Source organism: Gouania willdenowi, chromosome 15, assembly GCF_900634775.1.
Source record: "Gouania willdenowi chromosome 15, fGouWil2.1, whole genome shotgun sequence".
NCBI lineage: Eukaryota > Metazoa > Chordata > Actinopteri > Blenniiformes > Gobiesocidae > Gouania > Gouania willdenowi.
The window spans coordinates 14,067,846-14,088,329 of NC_041058.1; the positions used below are offsets into that span (position 1 = coordinate 14,067,846).

General features: G+C 37.7%; 1 protein-coding gene across 1 annotated transcript; it reads right to left on the bottom strand.

The window, feature by feature from the left end:
* Positions 1-741: 741 nt before the first annotated feature.
* ogdhl (oxoglutarate dehydrogenase L) lies at positions 742-17,498 on the bottom strand. Its single transcript, XM_028468425.1, has 22 exons — positions 17,368-17,498; positions 16,388-16,558; positions 15,663-15,765; positions 13,413-13,528; positions 13,133-13,287; positions 11,734-11,880; positions 11,566-11,656; positions 11,307-11,486; positions 11,089-11,217; positions 9,715-9,894; positions 9,473-9,625; positions 8,757-8,859; positions 8,286-8,414; positions 7,443-7,593; positions 4,081-4,208; positions 3,831-4,009; positions 3,655-3,726; positions 3,128-3,253; positions 1,457-1,529; positions 1,204-1,367; positions 973-1,127; positions 742-865 (listed from the first exon to the last, which is right to left on the bottom strand). Exons 1-22 carry the CDS (start codon positions 17,494-17,496, stop codon positions 742-744), a joined length of 2,958 nt encoding a protein of 985 aa, XP_028324226.1. The 5' UTR covers positions 17,497-17,498.
* Positions 17,499-20,484: the final 2,986 nt, after the last annotated feature.

Genomic DNA, 20,484 nt, shown 5'->3' on the forward strand with positions numbered 1-20,484 from the left:
ATACGGGTGTAAAGCGCTCATACCTGCGTCAATCAAAGTGATGGCGGAGATTACAGCACACAAGCAAGGGAGCGAACAAATCGCGCAGCAAAACACAAGGCTTTCATTACGTCATGTTGTGTAAGAAAATCCAGAATCAGAATAGTTTTATTGCCAGTTAGAGTTGAAAATACAACTTGGTGGACGGTGTGAAAAAAAACTAAAGCAAACCAGAAACACTATCATAATAATCACTGTCGTTAAAAATACAGAGAATATCTATCTGTCCTCTCTGTTTAAGACACTTTTAGGCTTCTTAAAAGTCCTCCTCACTACTCCTTAGGAGCTCTCTTAGGGCCTGAGATGCTTTGTGAGCTACTTTTATCTTAACAAGGAAAAATCCTAAGAAAAATCTTAAAATTCGAGAAATTCTAAGATTTTTTAAAGAGTGACATCACTAAGAGCTACTTTTAGCCTTAGAATGCTTTGTGAATACGGGCAAAGGCACCTAAAAATCACTATATTACCTTATTTCGGAAATTAATTGCTAAATATATCCAAGTGTCCACTAAAATAATGATGTCGTCACACGTACCCTTAGTTCAACTGTATTAAACGTAACTGAAGTGAATGTGGCTACACATACTCTAATAGCTATTAAAGTCACTAGATTTTTGCTTTAATATTAAAAATTGAAATATTGTTAAATATTGAAATTGGCCATGGTAATAAACTACATGTTATAAAAACAATACATTAGGACTAAATGTTCCTCCCGTGGAAGGTGCTCAGGTTGAAAGCAGTTTCCATGAACCTCTTTAACTCATTGATGTGGGTGGATTTGTTTCCTGTTGCAGGTGCAGCTGCTGGGTCCCGGCCCACATACCTGAAGTAAACGTAAGAGTTCATCATTGAAAAGTAAAAAATTCTTTTTTAAATTTAATTAAAAAAAATCTGCTGGTAGAAAATATTAAATGGTTCCATAATCCTCACCAAATTGGCTTCCTGTTCGCAACGACTGCGAGGAAACGCGGACGTACATAATCGTAGTAGCCCATGTTTTTGTGCTCCTCTTGACACCAGACCAGCTCTGCATTGGGGTATTTGTCGAGCTCCACTCGGACCAGGTCAAACGGGAAAGGAGAGATCTAACGAAGTAAACTCATGTTGAGAAACAAATCTTAAAACGGCATTATGTAAATTGAATTCAAAAAGTGTTCATACTTGTTCGAGTCGGATGATAATGACATCATTCTCCATGTGGTGAAGTTTCCTTTCCTTGGTGAGGTCATAAAAAACTTTACCAGTACAAAAGATGATTCTCTTCACGTCGCCTGGGCATCGATTTGCAAGGCCATCGTCTGCGATCAGTCTTCTAAACGTGGTGCCTGCACAGATTGAATACAGCCTAATTTCAAAATTCAATTCAAACAACTAATTAATAGTATATATAGTGTATATAGTGGTCGAAATACACCTTCAGTGAGATCATCAAAGCTTGACCTTGCTTCTGGGTGCCTAAGCAACGACTTTGGAGTAAAAATGATCAGCTGTTCAAAAACACAGAAAAGTCTCCATCAGACATCAACGAGAGCATAACTAGTCTATACAATATCATTAACAAAAATATATATATTTTTTTAAACTAATTTGTTGCCAACGCATAGCGCTACCCCATAAGAAAACAGTATTCTGACAACATAACAAACAAATCATCAGAGTTCAGTCAGTTCGCTTAGTTTTTTTAAATATATATATTAAAAAAAAAAAAAAAAAAAAACCACATCATCCCCTGATGGCGTCCTTGCTAATTTGCTCAGGAAGTTATTTTCTCATGCTTCACAAAGCGTTGCATTTATGTGCGACAGGGGATCAGTTAAGATGTGCACTGTGGCTGAACACTGTGTAGCACTATAATCAGGGCTCTCTTTTTATATAAAGAGGTTTTACTGTTCCAAACTTTGGAGCCAAACTAATTTGACTTTAGCAGTTCACAGAGAAACTGAGAATTTCAACATATTTTACAATTCCAACCAAATTTCAATGAACACAAATGCAATAACTAAACATTTTAAATCTAAATTTGAGCTTGTTTTCTAACATTCAAAGACATTATGAAGATTTTTCAGCTTTGGCTTTTTCAACAATTGGCATTTCAACCTATTCGCCATTTCCTGTAGCTGCTACATCCTGATTACGGGTGTCATTTCCTGTGTAACAAATAGACATACAGCAGCCATCGGTATTAATTCTTGAATCGCTGACTGCTACTGCTACGTCGTCTATCAAACAGGAAACAGGGCCCATAATAATTTCCTCAGGCAGGGTTGGGGTCAATTATAAGTAGAATTGCCTAATTGTTAATAAATACAGTTATGGCGTTATTATAAGTGAAATGGTAATTGAAAAAAAAATAGGCTGCTGTTGTAATCATAATTGAATTGCAATTGAGTTCAGATAATTGACATTGTAATTGTAATTGGCCTGGAAATTCTATAAAAACTGTGAATTACAATGTATTTCAATGCCAAATTTGGGAACCATGTTACTGTTCTATGGCTTACACATACGTAGTTAATAATTATTTAAATGTGTTTCATATAAACTCAGTTCTCTTTAAGATCATTTTACCATTTAAAAGTTGTTTAAATCGGCGCTATACTGACAGTAAAAAGGCTCAGACGCCCACATAAAAAAATATTAATAGAGATATTTTCATTGATTAGGAAGCTTAACAAGGAAACCAAGTGATGACAAATAAGATGGATGAAAGTACATTTTAGTGCATTTTACAGCTGATTTAAGACACGGGAGACAACTGACAAATTACCAAAAGAGATGCTAACAGAAAGCTAACACAAAAGAAAGGTTCAGTTTTATGTGCGTATTTCTTAAAGGCTCAGTAATTGTGATTAATTGTAATTGAACTTTAGTCATTGAGAACGTAATTGTAGTTGATTTACAGGTAAAAAAATTAATTGAGTTGTAATTGAAAATGTAATTGACCGCACAACCCTGGCCTTCAGGTAATAAAGTGAAAATACAGTAAAAAGTAAAAGCAGCATTTCACAGTGAGAACCAAACACAAGCCAAGCTCGTACACACTGTAAGTGAAATGTAGAGCTATACCATTGATGCCACACATTACCGGTTTCCTGAATGGCAGCAGAATCTGTCGTCTGAGCACATGGCAGTAGTTTGCAGGAGTGGTGCAGTTTACCATAATCCAGTTAGAGTCGTGAAGCTGCTGCACCTCAAAATCCCCAACAAACTCCTGCATAAAAAACACAAATAGAATCAACTCAAAATGCTGTAAATGAATGTGGTATCTTAAGGCTGTGAATAGAAAAGTAACTAATAGATTGACTAATGCACCATCTGAGATGAAACAGGTAAGATTTTGCTGATTCAGCTCGTTGTGGTCTCACTAGCTGACCCCTAAAGAGGGTTCACTGCTGAACACCAACGCGTCATGGTAATAAGAAAGAGACTTTATTAGCACTTCACTTAAATCAATCATCACTCAAGCCATCTTTAGTGGAACAGATATCCACACAGACAATGAAAGCTAAAAGCTAATGGGTTTTAACGGCAAGAACTGATAATATATGTTCTTGCTCTATTACAGCAGGGGTACACAATGGACAGCACTGTAAGGCGAACATCTCAACATACGGGGATGTGATCTGGATCATCATTGCTCATCTGCAAGAAGCGCTCTGGTCGCGCAGAGGAATGTTCTGGACCCTGGAAAGTGGAGCAAGAGGACACAATAAAAGCATATGGAGGTGTCACTAAATTACCACCAAATACTTTCCAACAAATGCACGTTTGATGATTTTCCTGCTCACCATTCCCTCCATGCCATGTGGAAGCAGGAGGACAATTCCATTGTTGCGGACCCACTTGGCCTGGCCTGAGCTGATGAACTGGTCGATGATACACTGAGCAGTGTTGTGGAAATCTCCAAACTGGGCTTCCCAGAGGATCAGAGCATTGGGGTTGGCCATGGCAAAGCCAAGCTCAAAACCTGAATACCACAGTTGTGATAATTAGGAGCTAATGAACAACTCAGAGCAGCACTCAATGGAAGCTTCGTACCGAGGACTCCGTACTCCGACAGGGAGCTGTTGCAGACCGTGTAAGGAGCCTGGTTTGGCCACAGATGGTTCATGGGGACGCAGGTTTGTTTGTCCACCTCCTGATGATGTAAAACGTGGTGACGGTGACTGTAAAACAAAAGGAACCAAAACAGTAACAACAAAGACAGGTACGAGCACTTCAGACTTCTTTTTTCAGCTGGAAAAATTCACGCAGGAGCAAACTTTCAGAATTTAACACATTTCTCGCCAAATTAATAGATATTCACCATTGTCACAATATTTGTAAGTCATCTTTATTTATAGAGCGCTTTTCACAGGTAAAAACCACAAAGTCCTTTACACAATTTTCAGTATCATCCCGTCTAACGAGAACATGGAAGAACAGTAACAAATAACATGGGAGACAAGAACGGGAGAACTGTGGGTCGGTAAAGGGTATTTGAGACGCCCCGTATATATCGGTTTGTATATTGAGTATGTCTGTATAAAAACAGTACAGTCAACAGCATTGCCTATAATTACCAACTGACTTATTTTTGACAGAATTACTGTAAGTGTTCAGGAGAATCCATCATCACTTTTCTAACCCGCTTGTTCCTTCTTTCAGAGTCGTGGGGATCTGCTGGTGCCTATCGCCAACTCTTATTGGGCGCTAAGTGGGGATAGTGTGCCAGTCCATCGCAGGGCAACGCACACACAGACACACAGACAACCACTCACAGTCACATTCACTCCTACGAGCAATTTAAAGACAGCAATAAACCGAACAGTGATGTTTTTGGATTGTGGGAGGAAGCCGGAGTACGCACGAGCAGCACGGGGAGAACATGGAAACTCACCAAGTGTCCACCTAGGGGTTTGAACCCACGACCTTCTTTCATTTTTATTTGTTGAAAACAGGTACAATTCTCCTGCCTTTGACTTTTATAAATCTTGGTTTTTGTCAGGTAAAACACGTAAATAAAAATTGTCTCAAGAAAAGCATTAGTACTCAAAAACAACACTCTGTAAATAGCAGTTTTATTAATCAGAAGCAATGATCACTTAATAATTTTTAGTCAGCCTAAAAAAACAAAACAAAAAAACTAATATTTGTCTTTATCATTTAGGTTTTTTTAATGCAAAAACACAATCGTCATAGTAATTGACAAGATTTTTAAGTTTTTAAGTTGCTTGGTCCTGTGTAAGAGATTTAACCATAGATAAAGAGTAAATACACACTATGTATTACACACGGTTACTGGCAATCAGAAAAGGCAGACTATATGAGGAACGCTCGTGGTCTGCAGTCAGCGTGACGCTCAACAAGAACTGATGGGAGCAAAGAGCCACATGTTAACATGCTCTGCCAGCTCACTCACTCTGAGGAAACAAATCACGCTTTTCACTGCGGCACGATCCGACACCCACTTAAATCCTTTCAACAGATCACTTTGATGACATTCACACATACACAAGCGTAAAAATCTAATGCACACATTGTCCTGGAGGTTATCATTTAGCTACATAAGCAAATGTGACATGATATGAGAGCAATGAAGTTGAAAATGGATCAAAGGAATAGATTTATCAATGGTTGGAACCAGGGTTGGGGTCAATTATAATTGTAAAATCACGTAATTGATAATTAATTACAATTATGACATAATTATAATAATAATTGCAATGGTAAAAATATGTCACTGCTGTAATTGTAATTGAATTCAGATCATTTACTTTGTAATTTAATTAACCTGTACAGTTCTATGGGTAACACATTATTAAAATGTTTCATATCTACTTTTCCACAACTTGTCAGTTCTCTTAAGGATCATTAAAATGAAAAATATTAATACCAATATTTTTCATTGATTAGGAAGCTAAACAAGGTAAGCAAGAGGTGAAAAACAAATAGATGATGGATCATATTTATTTTTTAGTGTATTTTACAGCTGATTTAAAATCAGGGCCAAACTGACCCGTCATCATAATAGATGCTAACAGCAGGGGTTCTCAACTGGTCTCACCCTGGGACCCACATTTTGCCACAGTCGTTAAATCTCGACCCACTTTTCTTTTTTCTTTTTTTTTTTTTTCATTCAACCAACCAAATGTAGCTTTTCAAAAATAACTGTTGAAAACACACACATATATAATATTTTTAAAAACATAAATCTAAATATTTTCCTGTGCAACATGCATTTCACCGCATGCCTGTCAAAAGAAATGTTTCTTTCAAAATAAAAGACAAGCTAACAGGAAGTTAATACAAGAGGAAGGTTACTTTTTATGGGGTTATTTATTTCAGACTGAGTAATTGCGATTAATTGTAATTAAACTTTATTAATTGAGAACATAATTATAATTGACTTTCAGGGGGAAAAAATATTGTAATTGTAATTAGAAATAAATTCACATTCAGCTGCGTTGTTGATATTATTGTAAATAAACCATTGACGTAACGACTGAGTATTATCATGGTACAACACAAAACATCATACATAAGTTCCTACAGGTTACCAGTCCATCAAAGGACTAACATGTGATAAGGAAACTTTAAAGATTATATCACTTATTACTCACCTTTCTTAGACTTATGGAAAGAACACCAGTATCCAACAGAGAACATGTATTGTATTTTTCACATGCATACACAAATACCCCATTCGGGGAAAGGGGTTTACAGCACAGCACAGTATATGCATGAAATGAAATATACAGAAATGACTGACTACACATCCACACATGTCACAGAAGCAGGGTCACTAGACCGTAACATGCCAATATGTTTAGCTTTTAAGCTACAAAAAGGCAAACAGAGCGGCTAACAATAGATGACGGTGACTGGGCTAAAGCATGGTTTCCTTTCAGAAATACATTAACAGGTGATAAACAGAGAAGAAGAAAAGATGAGTTGTGTTTAGGTGCTGGAGGGGCAGGCCATCCTCGCAGACGATAATAACAAGCGGCCCTTTATTAAATGTGAGCCTTAGGGAAAAGGCCTGGTTGGTGAACCTGATGTATGTTGGTGTAAGTGGGTGGGGTGGGTGTTGTCAGTGGAAAGGAGAAGGGACAGATGAGACAGGCACATTGAGACAGGGGGGGGGCTGGTTCTGTTCATGTGTCACTCGTTCTCTCCATACCATGACAAGACCATGTGGGCTTCACAGTTCCCAGGAGGCTTTGCTGATGTATTCAGCCTGTCAACCCCCCCACCACCACGCCCCTCATCCCTCAGTGCATGTTACTCAGTTTCAAGCACGACATCCGATTTTAAAACAGGTTTGAAAATCAAATTGATGTCGCAACTCTACAACCAGTGTAGTTTTTAGCAGTGGGCTCCTCCTACTTACATAAACAAATTGAGTGGCAGAATCTCACCTAAAGGTTCCCCGCTCAACATCTTGCCCACTAAGTCTCACGTGTACGCCGTCTTTAAGCAGCGAACCAAAGGCCATGTACTCCCCCAAAGCCCAGTCCAGCTGACGACTCGTCACCAAGTCAGCTCGACTCCGCAGGATACGAGACAAACCTACGACAGAAACATTGAGCCGACTGCTATCATCAGACATCATTTGAAATTCATCATCATTATGTTCCAGTGATTGAATTATCAAAACCTCTCTGATCCACTCTGATAAAATGTCAGGTACAGGATTGCAACTTTTTTTCCCCATTTTTGACAACTTCTCCCATTCATTCTTATAAATGGTCGTTTATTTTACATATCAATACTTGATCACCGTAATGCAAAAGTCAAAGTTCAGTAGTAAATGTTTGCAGATAAACAGATAGATAGATAGACCATATTATAAACAGACAATATATACTGTACAAATGACAGAAAAAAAATAATACATTAAAAGAGTACATCAAAAAGAGAGTCCCCTATCCTTTCAGGGGGCCATACCAGTGCTTCTAGAACCTAGAACCTTCTATCTGAGTCCCAATTGGTCACTAAATGTCACTAAAACATTAATGTTTGGACTCAATGCTGTGTTTCGTCATCTACAGCCACTTGAGTGTGTACATTTCCTTGCTTTAACGCTGTTTCACTCTTAACAATTAACAATCACTTGTCTTATCATAAAACTAAATTGAGGTTTATACCATATGATAAAATGAGACTAGACCATGTGACTACCCCAAGGACACAACTAAGAGTTGTTGAATAATCCATTTAACCTCTGAAGCTACACGTGCCATTTTTTACAGAACACTTACCAGGATGGACCTTAAAGTCCTGCAGTGGTACGGAGCTGGCTGTTCGTCCGATATGTTGCAGAACTTCCTCATCCAGTCCTGTGGGTGGGCAGCTCATGCTCTGAGGTTCTCCCGTAGAGGTGAAGAATTCTATGGTGAGACAAAACAACAGTACAGGGGGAAAATAAGCTCTTTTTAGTATATGTTTAACAACAATTCACATTTTGAGCTAGTTTTTGCCCCTTAAAAAACAGTCAGACTTAATCTAGTCATCATTATAAAGCCTAAAGCTGTTTGAAGGAACAATATAGTTCCAGCAGTGTACTTTTATAGTGTTCTCGCAGGAATTTGCATGATACATCGAACACCATAGATGTTATAAACATGACTAGTACAGGCAATTCTGGTCTAGTCTGTGCAGAGTTTACATGTTCTCCCTATGTCATGGTAGGTTGACCCTAGTTGAGATATAGAGGAATTATTTATACATACCTGGCCAAGGAGAGTCCAGCCAGTGTCGAATATGAAGGATCTTTTCATCCTTGGAGCTTGTGTATGCCTCCTCACAGATTTTGTCATATTTGGCTATTTCTTCCTACAAACATTTTTTGAAAAACAGACAATTTTGTTAAGAAATGTCACAGTAACAAATGCTTAGTTTGTTTACTTACACTAGAGGACTTATGAAAGTAAACCTTAGCTCTGTGCAGTTAAAGAAAATGGGATGGAAAATAACAAAGAAGGAGATGATTTCTAACTTTTAAAAAAAAATCAGTCTCTGCTACATCACAAGTGTAGGAATGCAAACAGCTAGTTCACAGAAAAGAAAACACGAGTCCATCAAAATCCAGGAAGTCACTCATCACAAATGGACTGCAGTACTTCTGGGGTCATACTGAGGTTAATGTTTAGAATGAATGGTGGAGTCCAATGGTGTGTTTTGAAATAAGAATGTCAGCAATCCTATTGAATGGTGCCCTGATACGTGGTGTACTTTAACATCAATGAGCACTACACTATAGGAGAAATTGAGAGGTTTAGTGATTAATGTATTGTAGTAAATAGAAACTCTAATAGAGCAGGCACAACATATTTACTCAGAGCTAGGGTAATATCCAACTGTGATTTAACGCCTGTAGTCCAACAGATGGTGATTTTCCTTATGGATAGGCATACAGTAGCAATGAGGTTCATACTGTATATCTAACCTCAAACTCTTGCAGCGTCACCGCTCCCTCAGCAATGAGCTTGCGAGAGTACTTTTTCAGCACATGCTCCTGCTGACGGATCTGTTTGTACATCAATGGCTGAGTGAATATGGGCTCATCCATTTCATTGTGGCCAAAGCGCCTGTAACAAACCTGTGACTCACACACCGACAAAAGCATAAAAGTCAAAGAAACCCAGTCAAAGTGAGCAGCTTTAAACTCAACAATGCTTTGTGACTGACCAGGTCAATGACAACATCCTTGTTGAATACGGACCTCCATTCTGCCGCCACCAGGCACACGTACATGACTGCCTCAGGATCATCAGCGTTCACATGGAAGATGGGTGCATTGACGACCCGAGCCACATCAGTGGGGTAAGGAGAGGAGCGAGCTACTCGGGGGTCAGTGGTGAAGCCAATCTGGATGTAACGATAACAAACAGATTCTTCTAGAAACAGATTATATTTCAGAGCAAAATAATACACGGGTAAGATTAAAATATGGCAGATCGGTTCAAAAACTTTTACGAATGATTTCGTGATTATTCAATAGGCACTCGGTAAATATTTTGTTTGATCGGATGAATACTTTTTGAGATATGGTCAATTTAGTGAGGCGGGTATGTGTCGTTTTTTGCGTGGCCTGATTTTACTTCCATTTTCAGGAAACTGAAATTTGTAATGGCACTACAGCTCCACTTACTATCTTGGAATATACAAAAAGATCTGCTATAAGTCCTATCTGGTGGACATGCCAGCCTCTCAAAATTGTACAAAAATTGACACATTTACAATGTGTCTATTGAATAATCACGGAACATATTGGAGATTACTGTTTCTCCCGTGTGTGTGAAAGTGTGTAATAACGATTGCTGGAACACCTCATCCACACAGTCGCTCCGGTCAGAGAGAAAAATGAGGATACAGAGTTCAGTCTTTTTTATGCCACAGCATGGAAACAGTGATGAACTGTCCATCAATTTACCGATGTACAAGATAACCAATGTTTTGTGATGGTATTCTGAGAATAATAAGACAGAAAATCAGATATAAATGAAAAACGGGCCGAACGGAAGTAACACGGCCGGTTAGCTTAGCATTAGCACTGGTAACAAAACATACATCAAGCAAATAAACGGTGTGCTACCCGTGAGGTTCACAACCAATAAACAACTGCTTGAACAACAGCTGGTACAAATTTCAGAATTTTTTGAGACCGAAGTCTGTGGGCCGTTTTTTGAAATGACATGGAACGACCATCGTATGTGAAAAACGAAACCGTAATGTGCTTTCAGCCATCCGGCAACTGTAATTAAACAAAAAGATTTAAAAACTACCAAAGCAGTGATGCTTTTGTCTTTGAAACTAAATGTCAGTATGAAAATGAATTTTCATTAACATAACATATTATTATTATTATTATTGTTGCTGGGTTGTTCTTTGTTGTTTTGTTTTATTTCTTTTATTTCTTTTTGTTGCTTGTTTTGTGCACCAACCACCAAGTCAAATTCCTTGTACTGTCCTCAAAACTGTACATGGCAAATAAAACATTTCTGATTCTGATTCTGATTCTGATAAACCCAGTCTTTCAAAGAGACCCGTACTCTCCACTACCTGGTTGTTGACCACTACATGGATTGTTCCATGTGTAGTGTAGGAGGGGAGCTCACTCAGATGGAAAGTCTCATACACAACTCCTTGTCCCGCGAATGCTGCATCACCATGCATTAAGATGGACATCACCTTGAAAGTCCAAACAGAGATATCATTTTTAATTATAAGGAATCTTATCAGTATCTTTGAGGATGTATGTTAAGAAGTAAAGGAGATGCCTTCTTCCCCGCTCTATCTCCCCTGTAGAACTGCTCTGCTTTGGTTTTCCCCTGAACCACCGGGTCGACTGCCTCCAGGTGGGAGGGGTTTGCCATCAGAGACAGCGTGATGTTCTTGTCCGTCTCACGGTTAATTCTTTCATGGTACATCCCGAGGTGGTATTTGACATCACCTGAACCCTACATAAAAGCAAACATATATTTAAGAAATGCACACAGATACTTTTCTATTCTATAATTAGTCAGATGTTCCCTTCACCTCATCAGCAGCCTCTAAATTAGGGTCAAACTGACAGAAGATCTGATTCAGGTCTTTACGGATCACATTTGCCAGGACATTCAGCCGTCCCCTGGAGGAACAGTTGACAAAGTCCACATCACGTGATGAAGAAACTCAAAATGTAAAATCGTTTGAAGGCCTAGTTACCGATGAGGCATCCCCATGATCACACTGTCAATACCCCCTGCACTTGATTTGTCGATGATGGTTTTAAGAGCAGGAATGAGAACTTCACAGCCTTCCAGACCAAAGCGTTTTTCTGAAGACCACTTTCTGGCCAAGAAGTCCTCAAACCTAGAAATAATAGAAACATTTGCTTGTATGATTTCTGCATAAGTTTACTCAAAAAAATAATTTTGAAAATACATTTAATGCAGAAAAAAACAAAAAAAAAAAAAAAAAAAATAATATATATATATATATATATATATATATATATATACATATATATATTCATATAAAAAGCATGCTTCAGGTACTTCATTGGTGTTGATCTGCCCTCCATCCAAGACCTCTACCTGTCCAGGGTCAGGAAACGGGCAGGTAGCATCACTGCAGACCTCTCACACCCTGCACACAATCTGTTTTAACTCCTCCCCTCCGGCAAACGCTACAGATCACTGTACGCCAAAACAACCCGCAATAAAAACAGTTTCTTCCCCCAGGCTGTCACTCTGATCAATACTAAACAGTCAAAGAGTGTCAGACCTGTTTCTGTGAAATAACCCTGGAACTAAACATAACAACCCTGGATCAATCTGTCACTGAGAATGTTCATGTACATACTATTTAATTTAAATGCTCACCTGCACTACTCATCGATGCACTACTGCACTATTATCTTTTATTTTATTTTTATTTTTATTTTTATTTTATTTTTATTTTTATTTTTATTTTTATTTTTATTTTTATTTTTATTTTATTTTATTTTTATTTTTGTTGTTGTTGTTGTTGTTGTTGTTGTTGTTGTTGTTGTTGTTATTATTATTATCTTGTTATTTTATTTAGTTCTGCACATATTAGTCTAAATACTGTTTATATTTATGTTTAAATTTATTTTTTATTTTTCTAGTTGATTGTTATTATTTAATGTTTACACTATTAGAGAGAGCACAGTCCACCGAGTCAAATTCCTCGTGTGTATAACATACATTACTTGGTCAATAAAGTTGTTTCTGATTCTGATTCTGATTCATCACTCCGCTATCTTTGGCACCATGAATTGTTTATAACAATTTTCACAGGATCCCTAAAGCTTATCATGGTTGTCCGTTCTGTCTGCAAAATTCCTCTGCTCGATATACTCTATCCTCAACCACAACCTTTCCTATATGTTCAGGCATCTCATTCTGATTTCGCTGACCTCATCTGGCACAACTCCACCTTTCCTGTTCTTCAGACGTACTCATTTCTAAGGTCCAGCTTTACCTCCTCTCTCTTTACAAAATGTAGACCTCGATCTGATACAAGTGCCAGACAGCAGCAACAGCCTTATATAATGTACTTAATTGTCACAAAAGGTATTAAAAGTAAATTTACTGCTGACCGTGTGGATCTGATCAGGCGGGCGAGCAAAGTCCTCTTCTCAGCTTTAGTGAACTGCATGACTCCCGGAGATTCGAATTTCTGACGAATCCACTGACACTGCTCAACATTATTGATGAACATGAATTCCACCCCTACATGGCCACAGTATGAGATCTAAACAAAAAAAAAAAATCAGTTTAGAATAAGTCCAAACACCACTGTGCAGGATTGTACTTCTACTTGTGTTGTATAGTATTATATATGGAAAGGTGAGTCAGCAAAAACTTAAACAAACGTACCTCCAGCCTGTGTATGATTTCTCTGAGAGGAAGCATGGACTCTTGTCCCCCGATGAAGGTGGTAGAAGGCAGCTGAAAGCTTCTGTCCAGGTCTGACTCATTGAGACCATAAAAACCTTTTAAATAATACAAAATAAGCATAAGGTTGATTAACTTTCCAAATATTCACTTAAAAAACATATAAGCCAATAAACTATGTGTTTTATAATGAATAATGAATGTAATGGCAGCATTCTGTTCCATGTAATAGAGAAAAAATGTAAACTTTTAAAGAACATAATTGTTTCTTTAACACAAAACACTCAAAATGAGAAAATCTCCCATCAAAACTCTAAATATAGAACACATCATAAATGTTATAAAAACAAAGAAATTAACAACTGCTCAGTGTAAGAACAGGTATTATTTGTTTATGAGGTCAGTGAATGGAGTTTGCATGTTCTCCCAGTTTCCTCCCACAGTCTGAGACTTACATGTTTGGCTAAATGTGGTTTTCACTGGAGAACATTATTTTGGAAAGATTGGTATTAGTTTATTTCATTCAAACGTAAATCTGGCTGAGTCATGATTACCGATACTGATTCATTAACTTGCCTCCTGGTGACTGTAAATTTATATATTGTATGTATAATATATGTAATTTAATAATATAATTTACATATATTTATATAATTTTTTCTCTCTTTTTTTCTTATATTTTATATAATAATAATAATAATAATAATAATAATAATAATAATAATAATAATAATAATAATACATTTTATTTAAAAGTGCTCTTCTAGAAACTCAAAGACACTTTATGGTTAAAACAACAATCCACATATGATGAAATGGGTCTGGGTTGTTGTGTTGGATCACACACACACAATTATCCAACTCCCTGCACAGAATGTCATTTTAAAACATATTAAAGCTACTTTCTCACAGAGCAAGCATGGATAAATCAACATGCAGTCAGATGGGGTGTTTGTACATATAGAGTCACACACACAGGTAGCTCTGTGTGCTGGCAGAGCCCACCTGAGAGAGCTGCTCAAACTCAAGATCGCAGGCAACATAAGAGGAGACAGGTGCAAATCACATTAGGAACAAAGCAAAGACAAAGGGGGCCCAGAATAGACCACTGCACTGCACTGCACTATCAGCTGACCAAATAAGGGATCACGGGGGCTCTCATTAGCTTTCATTAGAGAGCTATATGGTCCTGGTGACAATATCCAATGCGATGCAATGTACGGGCACACACTGATCTATGATAACATCCCCCCCCCTCCCTCCCTCCCCCACTCTTTCCTCTATCTCTCTCTCTCTGCTCTTTCCTGGTTGTTACTTTATTACATCGATCGTTTTCTGTGGCCGTCCAGCATGATCTAATCCTTACTCTTCTAAATGAAATGGAGAATGACATGAGCTGGGCTTGAGATGTTAACTGAACCCCCTCAACCCCCAAACTTGCTCTCTGTGTACCTCCAAAGTGGCAGCCCATTGCCAAGAAATTTCACTCAGGTGATTAATAAGCAGCTCTGATGCATCAAATATCCTCCTTGGTACTTGCAGTACCTGCATCTTTATTATTTATTTCTGTTGTATTGTGTTTATATTGCACTGTTTCAGTTCATATTTCTTTTCTTGTATACTTGTTGCTCCCAAAAACAAAATTTAGTTTTTATGGAAATGATGTTTTTTATGATAAAAAAAAAATCTTGAACCTTGAACCTTAATATTAAAGAAAATGATGATTATTGTTATTTAACTAGATAGAGCCTTTACATCATTGCCAATCTTGAGTCTGATGAGATACACAACCTTGGATGGATAGCTGTGTGTACAGTTCATGCCGATTAGCTCCCATAAAGATCCCTTAAAGGCACAAAACTGCGTTTTGAAAAACATGCGAGGGGGGAAAAAAAGGACGAGATTATAAGAAAGGAAAAGCTTTTGAAGTCCTACAACTACTGAGAGTCTCATGTAAGACATGTATCATTAGAGTTAATTAGAGAAACGCACATATAGGACACTAATCAGCATATATACAGCCTGTGGGGGGGACTATGAGTGATTAATAGGAAAAGATGTTTATAATAAAGAGTTCAATACCTCCTTTGTACAGTATAAACTAGAAAATAAAATGATAAGCCTGCGAGTAACCAATCATTACAATGACTGGTTTTTAGTGCAAAAGTTATATGGACAAATCAACACAAAAATGCAACAAAATGACATAAATATTGCAGAAAAGGTTCTCACCTAATTTATCAATAGTGGTGATCAGGTCAGAGGGCACAAATGAATCAAGATCAGCTTCCAAAATTCCCAGAGGGTCCAACTGGGCAACATGGTGCCCTCGTATCTATGCAGAGGAATATATATATACAGTATATACTGTAAATCAGATGAAAAAAAAAAGTAGAAAAAGTAGGTTAAGACACATTAGCTTCCATCATAAGTCTGAGTGGATTGTACACAGCTGGAGAATGGCTAACACTCAGTAACAGGTCAACTCTGAGGAAGGAGACCCATGGGAAAGCTTTTATATACACTCACATTTCCACCAGGACTGAATCAAACTGGGAATAAAAGCGACGCCTTTGCCAAAAGACAAAATTTAATAAATCCCTCAGATATTTCTTCAAAAATGAATTTGACAGCAAGCAGAATTGTTCCCACCTGTTTTGTTTAGGGAGTCTCTCTGATATTTCGTCTAAGTAGGTTATAGAGTTGATCTGGATATTTGCATAACCCTGTGCAGCTACAAACAAATTGTATATTTCTTTTCATACACAGACACGCTGTATGAACACTGCACTTTGCCAATGTTATCAATATTTGTAAAGTGTGTGTAATCTGATGCAATTTTCAAGCACAATAAGAGCGTCTCATCTTTACACACAAATCATGAGATATTTCAGCTTGTTTTACAACATAAAACCAGATGTGTTGTGTGTGTGTGTTTCCCACAGCTGGGGAAGTACCTGGTAGGCCCTAATGAGAGAGTGCACTGCCAGGTGGTCCTCGACCACCTTCTGTGTCGTGTCTAGCGAGTGGGACAGAGCTCGGCCCTGGAGCAGAGTGGAGGGCCGTCTCTCGCTCGCCTCTCCAGATGGTCTGGAGCCGTGGATGTTACGAAAGTACGTGTCCCAAGACTGGAGCACAAGGAAAAGCAGATTAATAAAAAAAAAACAGCAAATTACATCTCAAACTCAAGGCCTGGGGGCCAAAAACATCTAAATCTGGCAAATTTCCACAGGAACTTAAGCTTGAGAATTTTGGCAATATTCAAAAAATTTTAACTTTTCATGGGAATTATTTATTGAAATGAAGGAAAATTTTAATTAATATCCAAAAATAAATATTGGCATCCATGCAAAAATAAAAAAAAAATTTAAAAAAAATGAAAAAACACAACATTTCTACGGTTTTATTTGGAAGTAGAACTTTACAATTATTTAAGTGGAATTTCATTGAATTTACCACAAATTCAAAACAACTCTACAATATTTGCAGGAGTTGGCAGTTTCCCCATGCTCGTATAACACGATGGAAGTCATTTTTACACTCAAATTGTTGAAAGAAACCTAATTTTTCCCAAAAGCCTGCTCAATCCTCAAATTATTTGACAATATTTCCCCAAATTAAATATATATGGTAGTCACAACCTGTCACCTATTGCTTGGATACTGTTGGTTCCTTATATACTACATACTTTTATTTCATCTATACATGGAAAAGCAAAGTAGCACCAATGTTGAAATTGTTAGATTCCCACCTCGGTGGCTCACTTGAGATCATAATTATTTCTTACTCAGTAGCAAAAATAGTAAACAAATTAATCTTACATCTTAGATAGACGTGTAATTTAAATAGGGCTGAATCAAAGTGAATGAATGAATGAATGATGGGATCTGAGACAAACAATAACATGACATTGATCGTGTGGGGGGCCATACTGTACCTCATGGACGCTGTTATGATCCCCCTGCCAGGCTAAATACATCTCCTTCATGTAGCTGGAGCTGCTGCTGAGCCTGACTGGGACCTTCAGCCCAGTGCTGGAGGACAGAGCTCTGCTGCTGGGCTTCATCCAACCTCCTCCACACCTTTGAAAGATCTCAGCTGTACACCTGTACCTGAGCAGGCCTGATAACATCCCACACTGATTCATTGCTTGAGAGAAGAAGAAAATAGTATATATATTTATAATTATATAATTATAATACACAGTGAGAAGGGAAGTGCTTTAGAAAGAAAGGATGCAGATAATTAGGCTACACTGCAAATTATAAGAAGTAGTAGTAGTAGTAGTAATAGTAGTAGTAGTAGTAGTAGTAGTAGTAGTAGTAGTAGTAGTAATAGTAGTAGTAGTAGTAATAGTAGTAGTAGTAGTAGTAGTAGTAGTAGTAGTAGTAGTAATAGTAGTAGTAGTAGTAGTAGTAGTAGTAGTAATAGTAGTAGTAGTAGTAGTAATAGTAGTAGTAGTAGTAGTAGTAGTAGTAGTAGTAGTAGTAGTAGTAGTAATAGTAGTAGTAGTAGTAGTAGTAGTAATAGTAGTAGTAGTAGTAGTAGTAGTAGTAGTAGTAGTAGTAATAGTAGTAGTAGTAGTAGTAGTAGTAGTAGTAGTAGTAATAGTAGTAGTAGTAGTAGTAGTAGTAGTAGTAGTAGTAGTAGTAGTAGTAGTAGTAGTAGTAGTAGTAGTATAGTAGTCGTCGTAGTAGTAGTGCGTAGTAGTCGTCGTACGTCTAGTAGTCGTGTCGTCTCGTCCGCTCGTCGTCGTCGTCTCGCGTCCTAGTCGTCTCGTCGATCGTCTCGTCGTCTCGTCGTCCGTCGTCGTCAGTCCTCGTCGTTCTCGTCGTCGTCGTCGTCGTCGTTCCTCGTCGTAGTCGTCGTCGTCCTGGTCGTCGTCGTCGCCCTCGTCGATCCGTCCCGTCGTCGGTCCTGTCGTCCTCGTCTCGTAGTCGTCGTCGTAGTCTCGTCCTCGTCTCGTCGTCGTCGTCGTCCTCGTCGTCGTCGTCGTCCTCGTCGTCATCGTCCTCGTCGTCGTCCTCGTCCTAGTAGTCCTCGTCGTCGTCCTCGTCGTCGTCGTCTCAGTCGTCGCGTCTCGTCTCGTCGTCGTACGTAGTAGTAGTAGTAGTAGTAGTAGTAATAGTAGTAGTAGTAGCTACAACATGTGTCAAACTCAAGGCCCGGGGGCCAAATGTGGCCCTATATATCATCTAATTTGGCCCGCCTGGCGAAAGTAAAAACAACAAACAAAACAAAACTACATGTACAAAATACCAAATAATTCAGTCGTAGATTTCTCAACCACTCTAAAATCACAAAATCGATGAAACTACACACTTTTTTCACAGGGGATCACGTTTTTCCCGTGCCTATATACCACACGACCGCAGTCATATTTTATTGCAATTTTTTGGAAAAAACTAAGGTTTTTTTTTCTGAAATATTTTTTTTGAAAATGAAAATAAATAAATGACATCTCGTCTAATCTAATTTCCTCCCAAATTCCTATGCACATTTTTTTGAAACTAAATCACAGTTTTGAAGTGACGATCCTGCAGATATTGATATCTACCATTTACTGCTTGAATATTGTCAGTACCTTTAAATATCATGTATACGTGAAAGTGCAAACTATAGGGCACGTTCATGTAGAAATTGAGCTTTTTTTCCCACCTTAAATCTGCGGCCCACTTCAGATAAACTGCTCCGTATTTGGCCCCTGAACTAAACTGAGTTTGACACAATGATCTACAGTGTTTATATGAATATGTTAATTGCTGGTAATAAAGCCTGACAATATCATTGCTGTAGTCAAACCTTCTCACCTTCTTCTGCAGGCGCTGGACTCGCTTTGTTAAATCAACCACCAGGATATTTGTGCCAAAACACTGTGTGTGTTTTACAGCTCAGCTTCTTCTTCTTCTTCTTCTTCTTCTGCCCTGGACCAATAATCCCTCAACGTCATCATAAATCCTCATAATCTCCTTTGACTGCTGATGTCACAAAGGAAAGGAAATCACGCACTTTGTTTTTTTTTCCTCACTAGCTTTTATTCATTTTGGAAAGTTATTATGTTGTGTTATATGATGTTACGCTGCATCTACTTCCTGTACATACGTTGGATTTGTAAAAACACAACCAAAGCAAAAATAAATGACTACTGGATACAAGGACCAAAAGGTTGCAATCATTTGTGTGTTTTTGTTGTCATTTTTTAATACTGCTCTCAATTAGTATATTTTTCTCTATTTTTTGTATGCTTTTTATATTATTTCCTGTGTTTTTGTTGTCTCTTTCTGTTTTTGGAGACATTTTTATTGGTTTCTGGTGTCATTTTGTGTGATTTTGTTGTCTTATATTTTTGTTGTTTTGTGAATTTTTGTTGTCATTTCATGCAAATTTGTTGTCCTAAATTTTTGTTGTTTTGTGCATTTTTGTTGTGTATTTGTATATTCTACTCTCATTCTGTATATTTTTATGTAATATTCTGGGTTTTTGTTGTCATTTCGTGTGATTTTGTTTTCCTATATTTTTGTTGTTCGTCATTTTGTGTATTTTGGAGTCATTTTGTGTGTTTTCGTTGTCATATTTTGTGTATTCTTGTCATCATTTTGTATACTTTTTCTATTTTTTTGTTCTTATTTGTTATGTTTTTGGAATCACTGTGCGCATTTACATGTCTCCAGTTTATTGTAAAGAAAATTTCAAAGGTCAAACATCAGGATTATGGTTCATTTAATAGGTCAAGGTCTTACTTAAGCCTCTGTGGACTGTTTTCTGGGATCGTGCATTGGTTTTATCTGAATGCTTTAATTTACGCTTGAATTTCATTTCCAATCTGCTCCTTATGGAAACATTATGTACCAACATGAAAATACATAATTGTAAATATACTTTTAACAATTTATCCCTACATATTTTTTAACTGTCAGCAATGTTTGTGACGTAGGCTCAGGTCAACCTCTAGACAGCCTGTTTAGAGATTCCAACATTTAAAATGTACACAAGATGGAAATGTGTTCATAAGAAGGTGGATGCTAGAGTTTGAATGTTAAATCTATTTGGCTTT

Bases quoted from the DNA above. Each gene is read 5' to 3' on its own strand.
- ogdhl (XM_028468425.1), bottom strand. From the start codon at position 17,496: ATGAAGCCCAGCAGCAGAGCTCTGTCCTCCAGCACTGGGCTGAAGGTC. The intron at 13,288-13,412 runs GTACGTTTGTTT...TTTTTTGTTTAG, and splicing joins AAATCATACACAGGCTGGAG to ATCTCATACTGTGGCCATGT. The intron at 7,594-8,285 runs GTAAGTGTTCTG...TTTCTGTCGTAG, and splicing joins GGACTTTAAGGTCCATCCTG to GTTTGTCTCGTATCCTGCGG.